Source organism: Rhea americana, unplaced genomic scaffold (genome assembly GCF_003343005.1).
Source record: "Rhea americana isolate MKP2758 unplaced genomic scaffold, rheAme1 scaffold_0, whole genome shotgun sequence".
In the NCBI taxonomy this organism is placed as follows: domain Eukaryota; kingdom Metazoa; phylum Chordata; class Aves; order Rheiformes; family Rheidae; genus Rhea; species Rhea americana.
In genome coordinates, this window is record NW_028185037.1 from 5649774 (window position 1) to 5658469 (window position 8696).

Consider the following 8696-nt stretch of genomic DNA (forward strand, 5'->3'; position numbering starts at 1 on the left):
GTGCATGCTTAGAGTGGCTGTACTTCTTTGGCACACATTGCCCAGTACTCAGTAAGGCTAGCRCATCTTAAAAGTGTCTCGTATGTGCAGACCTGTACACATGCGTACCAGCTAAACATCTTACCTGCAGTAGGTCTGATGCGTCGTGCTCACAGAGCTTGCTGTACAGAGGCAGTTTTGTGCCTGCAGAGCTTTGAATGTGCAGCCCAGCTCATAGATACGTCAGATTTGTTTCAAACCTGTTACTTGTAACCACACTTTTTTTTATATATAAAAGCTTTGTAGTTCACACTATACTGTTTAAGACCATCATACTCACAATCAACTGATGATAAGTCACTCAAGAAAAAAGGTATCAAGATGGAAGGAATTAGAATACAAGATCATAAAAGCTACCTCCTAACTCCACTTCATAACCATCCCAGTTGTAATCAGAGAGGAGTCTAATGTGACAGCCCTGAATTAATGCTTCACTGGGCTGAAACTAATGTGTGCATATCACCTTAAAATCTGATAGCCATATGCATAAACATTTAACTATATTAACCAAAACCATGCAAGAAATTTAGCTTATTCTGAAATGGACTTTTATGAAAAAGATATTTTCATTGGCATAGCATTACAAGTATCTTGTGTGCAGTGCTTTTTTTTTCCCTACCTCAGACTTATTTCAGGGAAAAATCTAGTAGTTTGATTGCCTGAAGGATAAACATACCGCCTATGTTGTACAGAGAGAAAATCCCTTTCTTGTCTCATGTTGTTTGCTTCAACAGTAATTTTATAGCAGGGTAGTAAGCTGTATGGCAAGCAATGATGGTTTCCAGACACTTTAACTATAGGAATCAGAGCTGCTAATACCACTGAAATTGGAATTTGTTTTTTTCTGGCTTTCTGTAAACAAAATTTACAATCTCATTTCTTCAATTCTTAGGAAAAAAAAAACTGCCTTATATTTCAACTGTGTAACTCTTATTTCAAATTAAAATAAAAACAAAAAAATGAATAAATGGAGAAAATATAAAACCTGTGCCTAGGAGAYAGTGAACATCCCATGTCTTTGCCAGCAAAAAGTTTCCTTTGAAATAAAATCAGTTGAATGCATTGTATTAACTATACCTTTGTAACGGATGGGTGATTCTGGAAAAAAACTTGTATTTTATACATGCATGGGTGCAGAGAAGACTGTCCCCCTGAAGTTCTTTGAGGRACTGTTTTGTTTCCCTGTTGATGTTCCCAGAGCCAAGATTATATTGTCTATCATGGTGACCTTAACAAGGTTGCCATCCAGGGCCRTTGGGAATTAAGGACTTTGTTAATTACTTTTATTTCCTGTAGTTACTAGCTCAGAACTAATGCTACCGTCTTTATACTTCCATATTCATAAAGTCTCCATGTTTCAAGTGCCACAGCATTCTCAATTGTGGTGAATKAATATGATATTAATATGCTTTATCTGATGATTCCCCTCAGATGCAGTAGGGACATAATTTTATGCTTAAATATGAAATTTTTCTTAAGCAGATCTGAGGATTTTTCTTGCTATTAATTTATGTTACAGAATTCTGAAATAAGGCCACCACTTACGCATCCTTTGCTGGAAACATGCATAAGTGAAAGCCTGTTTTCGAATGTGGGTATTATAGTGGTGTAATCCAGCTGTTTATTTTGCAAACACAACAGGCAAAAGTGACATGATGACACACAGGCAATGAAATTTTTGATTTGTGGAGGACTCTGAATAAAACTGCCAGTTCTATTTGCTACAATCTAAAAGCAGATAACTATAGTAAAAGTGATCATTATTACTGCATTTCAGGAATCTGAAACCAGGAGAAAAGTGACTTCCTAGACAAAAGCCAAAATCAATTGCTTGGTAAAGCCTAATCTTTTAAATGGAAGATCTGGAATCACTTTGAAGTGRTTTAAAATGAAAAAAATCCCCATTTGAATTAGTTGTTACTGGGAGTTCATTTTCTTATATTTGCAATAGAATTTAATCTCCTAATTGAACTGTTACTTGCACCATTTATTAATGGGAGTGGAATTCCTATCTTAAAATGAGAGAAGGTTAGAAGTGAGGGGTCACCAAATTAAAATGTAGCCTCAACTCTGCAAGCAGATCTGGTAGCCTCAAATTCAGGGCAGACAAGAGAAGATGCATCCTAGAGTGTCTATTTCAAAACAATCATCTCGAAAAGCATTTGCTCTGTTTTTTAATTCAAATTCAATAAATTCAATAGAACGGATCTTCATTGCATCAGAAGCTGTAGTTTTAAATGAAATAGAAATTCTCAGTGTACAATTAAGTGAAATGAACTTCCATTCCAAATCATACGTGAAGCTGAAATGTGATTGTTCAGACACTCAGAAAGTTAAATTCTAATTAATAGGTGGCTTTAAAAATATTCCTAAACCAATAACTTGCTAGCTTAGAAACGAAGGAAACAATAGCACGTTCACGGCAACAATTAAAACTAATTAATCTCAGCTGCTCAGTATGGGGGATACCGCATTACTAGTGGTGCCACGTTTTACAATGGAATTTAAAACAGAATCTTAGAGAAGCTAAGGAACTTAATGTAAAAAATAGTGTACTTTGTATGATTATAATCACCAAATTTGAAAAATTCATTCTATCCATGTCCTTTGTTTTTTTTCTAAGCTTATATTATAATACTAATAGAAATAACGAGCTGCTATATGGGCTATGAYGTGCAAAGGGCTCTACTAACAGAGCAGAAAGACTCTGGGCCAGAGAGCTCAACTTTCAAGGATGAGCAGTGATGGACAGCAGAAGGGTGCAGGGAAGGAATCCATATAGGGCCATATGATGGAGCAGAGTCTTAATGACTGACCAGTGCTCCCTACCATATTTGACTTCTAGAATAAGAGAGTTCTGAGAAAAGTGTTGAAGGATGTTAACAAGGTGCTTTTGCAGCTATTTATGGAAAGCTCTTCCCAGTCATGAGGGAAAGCAGTAAAGAAGGCAAAGAAATGTTTGTTTGTTATGGTAATAGGTAGAGCTAGAGGTAGAGGAGAAGATGAGCACTGAGGAAGACGAATACTGGAGTCAGCCCTTCAGTGCTGAATAAGAGAGGATTGTTATGGAGAAAATTAGCCTGTAGCTTGTGAAAACAAGCAGCTTCTCTTTGATATAAAGACTGGAAACAGATCCAATGAGGAATGCTCAGAAGCAAAGCTGGGAGTGAGCACAACACGGTTAGCGGGGTGGGAAAATGATGCTTTGCAGCAATTTTCTGACTGGAGATGAGACAAGACTGCATCTGTCATGACCAGCAAAACGCTTGACACTGCCATCATCAAGAAGTAACCATGAAAGAGACTTTCAGATGTGTATTTATCTAGTATCCTATAAATATGGCCTGGGAAGTGTCTAACAATTTTTACACTACTTTCAGCATCACTGGATCTTCACGTTCTTATGTTCCCCGTCCTGGCAATTTCAATTCCATGTTCTTCCGTACTACTATGCAGCATTACTAGGCAAGACTGAACACAAACTGCTGCATTTTCTATATATCCTTAACTTGCCRTCAGTGACAACATTCACCTCAATATGATCTACAAGATTGGATYATTTGTAAAATCATAACAATTTATAAAAAATTTTGAGAGCTTTTGGACGAAAAAGGCCTCACTGAAAGGTCCAATCCAGGCATGTATCTGCTTAGCTTCAGCCACATAGGTACCTACAGTCAATAACAGAAATGCTGCCTGTATCCACAGGTATCTGAGGTGCTACTACTGGGCAGTTCGTACCTTAATCACCATCGGTGGTCTTCCAGAACCACAAACCCTGTTTGAGATAGTTTTTCAACTGCTGAATTTTTTCTTGGGAGTTTTTGTCTTCTCCAGCTTAATTGGTCAGGTAAGTCAATAAATCAATAGCTAGATATGTTCAAATTACTGTAACTCAGTGATAATGTATTCAATTTATTGTGATTTAGTTCTTCTGAGAAAAAAGACTAGCTTCCATAAGAATGTCCATTTTTTTAACTATCATCRTACATATTTTTGCTTCTGAACAAACAAATGTGTTTAATCAGTTCTCAGTTTTGTAGACTGTCTCCAAATTTGCACACAAGCTGATTTAAAGCCATGATTGCAGGACACAGATGATTCTTTAAACYTTTCCTCATAGCCAAGGAGACAGCTCCTTAATATGCACACTATACTGTTAAATCTGGTATGAAACTTATAATTGTAGATATAGTCACATCAATATTTACAAAATTATTGAATAAATCATGCTTGATATTATCAGCAATAAATCATTATTAATGGAAATGCAATGATCTTTGCCAGACTAGTATTCTGTTCTCTTCTATAGGTTACACAATATTTGTTAAACCGAAAATTAACTGTTTTCCGTTTCTCTTGGTTCTCATTTGGAAGGAGGAAAAAAAAAAAGCCCCTAGCAAAACAAATCAGTTATATTTCCAAATGAACACAACTCAGCATGAACTATTTCCAGATTGTAACAATTAGACTTAGGTTTTAGATCCATAGGTTTTAAAATACTTTGCCAACAGAAAAACAAATGTCATAGTTCCTCTGTGAGATTGCATCTCATRTTAGATTCCCATAGAAATCCTTCCAGACCTTTGAATTTGTATATGTATGTTACTGGGAGAATTAATATGAAAAGATAAAAAAACTGGTAACATTTCATTTTTATTTTGAGTACAGGATTTGAAAAAGTTTGAACAGCTAAAAAATGCACATACCTCTTGCTGTTTAAAAGTGTAAGAGAAGGTATTCAACTATAATGAAACAGACCCTTCCCATAGAATTTAAAATTAGGTCTCAATCAAGAATCACCAAAAATGCAGCAAAATACTTCTTCATAGAAAATATTTCTTCTGGCTAATTATTGAATTAGAGTATATTGGGTTAAACTCTGGAGTTTACATATTTATAAGCCTTTTTTTCTAAATTGATCTAACAGTCTCTGAAACCACCTTTTCACTGTTAGCTTCTGCAAATTAGCTTTTGCAACCAGCATAGTCAATTGCAGAAGCAAAACTTAAATATTAATACAGAGCTTCATTGCAGCCTGTTTACAACTCCTGATTACAAAGAGCTCTTAAAGCTACTGAAATTATTAGTCCTGCTTTAGCACACTTATCTAAAAACTGTTATTCCTTGTGCAATCAGTTGTATCTCTGTAATAAGGAGTAGAATTTATCCCACTGATATACTAATCTTTGGCCASTGCAATATTAAGCCATTTTACTTAATAGATGTCTATATAGTTATGCTTATGAAGCAGGAATATCTATGAGCGTTAACTCATCCTGCTTTTTAAAAATTAACTGACATTAATTCAACTACATTGAAATGTTAAATAATATTCCTGCACTAAAATCTTTAAGATCAACTTTCAGCCAGAACTGAATGTTTATGAGTGATCTAGACTCACTCACAATTTAAACATTGGCAGGATCTTTGTTCTAGTGGTGCCAGCTGATGTTATTGCAGAAATTTAACCCAGTTTATTTCATTTYTGATTTGCATTGCATACTAAATGCAGAGCAGCTTTATTATGAATTTTTAAGAAATCATTATCTGTATTTTTCATCCAAGTGCAGAAATATGAGACAGAAGAACAAGCTGAAAAATACAAGTGATTCATTTAAAAATCACAAATATAGACTGCTTCTAACATAACGAGATTAAGTCATTAATGTTTCTGAAAAAGCGGATGAARCAACTGCTCAAAGCATACAGCTGAATATATAATACATCAACTATTTTGCAAACAAGTGTTTTATTCCCTTTATAAGTTGTTGAAAAGATATTCAAATCCAGACTGTTGCTGGTGAAATGTGTAGTAGCAATGAATGATGTTTGCAGATGCGAGATGTAATTGGAGCAGCTACAGCAGGACAGAACTACTACCGTTCCAGTATGGACAACACAGTCTCCTATATGAACACTTACTCAATTCCAAAAGTTGTTCAAAATCGTGTTCGAACTTGGTACGAATACACATGGGACTCACAAGGAATGCTAGGTAAGGCTTTCAAACGCTACTCACATAGTAACTCCAAAGGCAGAATGCTCTGTATGGATATAAGATCAAATTCACATTTCTTCTCTGCTGAATTTCATGCAAGAGGGTGAGGAGGGTATTTAATTTGCTTCAGAGAAGCAAAATACTCCAGAGCAACATGATGCTTATTATTTCACAAATTCTATTAATGTATGCAATGTCTTGGTTACAACATTAGACAGAATGCAGCTTAACTCAGTCTCTTATACTTTCACCAGAAAGGATGTTAGTATTTTCCTCATTTGAACTGATAAATGCTAGAATTACTCTACTGAGTTATTTTTCYATATAATGTTCATTTTTATGAACATTCTTCCTTTACATTTCCTAACTAACAGGCTTTGAATCTTTTCTGTTGTTTATTCTGCAGATGAATCGGAGTTATTGGAGCAGATGCCAACCAAAATGCAGCTGGCCATCGCAATTGAYGTGAACTTTGCCATAGTCAATAAAGTTGACTTATTCAAAGCAAGTACTTTTACCCGCCGGTGCAGCAACGCGTGGTACTCGTGAGACAGAAATCTAGTTTTGTGCATTAAGAACATGTTTATTAGTATTCAAGGCAAAATAGGTCTAAGAGATATCTAAGTCAATGGAGACATGTTTGGACTAAGCCAAATGCCCGTCTTTGAATTTTTTGTTTCAGAGTAGAGATAAAGAGTGAACGAGATTAAGGTACTGTCTCATTACATCAACATATTAAAGCTGATGTTATGGACAGATTGTGATTGATTTCAGAGTATAACCGATCTCAAGAGTCAGGTATAGAAGAAAATAACTTTTAGTACAGTCTGCATCGCTGTCTGCCAGCTAGCACAGCCTGAGAGATCACTAATGCAATCTGCGCTGAGAATACAACCTTGATACAGCGAATGTGACTGGTCAACTTCTGTGCACAGGAACYTTCTCTTTGATGTCATGATGGTTTTCCAGAGACATAAATTAAATGTTGATACTTAAGACTGTATTTTTAGCGCAGAAAAAATATATCCTCATTCCTCATTCCTCATGTCAAAAATGAGGAAAGGCTGCATTTTTGGAAATAATCTTGACATACAATTATCTTAACATTAATTTGCTTARCTGTTTTCTCTGCTTTAAAAAGTGATCTTTCTGATGTTTTTAGATTGCATTCCACTTATGAATCCCTGCATCAGCACACCCATGTACCGTCGGGTTTTGCTGTCCAGTGTAAGCACTAATAATAACTTCAGTTACAGAATCAATGGAGCGCAATTTAATTATTTTAACAGGGRTGTGATACTCAGATGATCTATGACATGCTACTACGGTTGAAATCCATTGTGTATTTACCTGGTGACTTTGTCTGCAAAAAGGTGAGCATTGCTGTCTCTTTCAAATGCGAGATAATACGTATTKTAGAGTTCAGATATAGGTCACCAGTATACTTTAAATAAAATTAATCCTGACTGAATTAGATAGCATAAAAAATAATTATAGTATTATGTGTAATAAGAATAATAAACTCTCAAGTTTCAAGCTAGAACAAGACAATATGGATTTTATTACTTACGTTATCAAGCAAAACTGTGGTAGCCTGGGAAAGTATTTTATGTAAATACAGCATATCTACTGACACATTGTTAAGTCTGAATATTTAAAACAAGGTAAGTTCAATTTTTTTATAAATATATACATACAAACTTAGCCTACAGAGCTCAAGCTAGGATGCCTGTGAATACACAATGTTTCACTGTGTATCCAGAAGCTCTACATAGAATTATTTGCTGGAAAGCACAAGGCATCCAACACAGCTYTGTACAGCAGAGTCTGACCTTGCTGTACCTACACTTGGATCTCTGAGCCATCTCCAAGGTGCAAGCTGAATATGTAGTTAGCTGCATGCCGGCCCTGTGGCTGGAACTGTGCCCTAACAGAGCTAAACAATAACAGCAACAGATTTAAGGTCTTGATCCTGCAGTCAGAAGTAAATAGTTCTCAGCAATGATGATTCCAAGAAATGGAAAAATCATTTTTTCCAGATTGATTAATTCCACTCATTCCATAAAAGGCCACTCAGAGCTACTATGTGGCCAACCACCATAGTAATSGTGTTAATACTGTATCGTGCAGTAGCGAAACTCGCCAGAACTTGAGAACTGTCAGTTCATCCTACCTGGCTGTCCAGCATGCAGGCTTGGGGGAGCAAGTTAAGGGACAGAAAGAACAAGCCCCRTATTTTCAGCCCTGGTTGTGCTGCTATTGCCTATTCACTTTTAAGGTGAAGTTCCTGATTTATCTCAGTTACTCCAGATGCGTGAGTAGAATAGTATTTACTCACCCRTCTTACTGAGATGTTGGGAGAACTATTAATTATTACATTTGTAAAGTCTATCAGGTTCTCCAGTCACCCTGCTTTTTGCAGAAAAGTTTGCATTTATACTGACATGTCACCCTTTTGAATCCTGACAAATCATCTCTAATATGGAAGATAATAAATAAGCTAATGATCTCTTAAGCCATCAAGTGATTATATAATAATAGCAAACTTCTGAATGGTTCATTATTCCAATTTTTTCTTTAAAAATAGGTAAGTGACAATTAGAAGTAATAGTGTGAAAACTGGTACAGGATTTTCCTTTTTTTCTTTTTTTTTTTT

At 35.6% G+C, this 8696-nt stretch overlaps 1 protein-coding gene across 1 annotated transcript in view; it reads left to right on the forward strand.

Annotated features, from left to right (window-relative positions):
* The window catches only part of CNGB3 (cyclic nucleotide gated channel subunit beta 3), a 92062-nt gene that overhangs the window by 73549 nt on the left and 9817 nt on the right, over positions 1–8696 (forward strand). Inside the window, exons 12-15 of the mRNA XM_085299206.1 lie at positions 3748–3889; positions 5878–6037; positions 6447–6544; positions 7330–7413. Coding sequence (XP_085155332.1) covers positions 3748–3889; positions 5878–6037; positions 6447–6544; positions 7330–7413 — 484 coding nt within the window. The remainder of the gene's footprint in view (positions 1–3747; positions 3890–5877; positions 6038–6446; positions 6545–7329; positions 7414–8696) is intronic.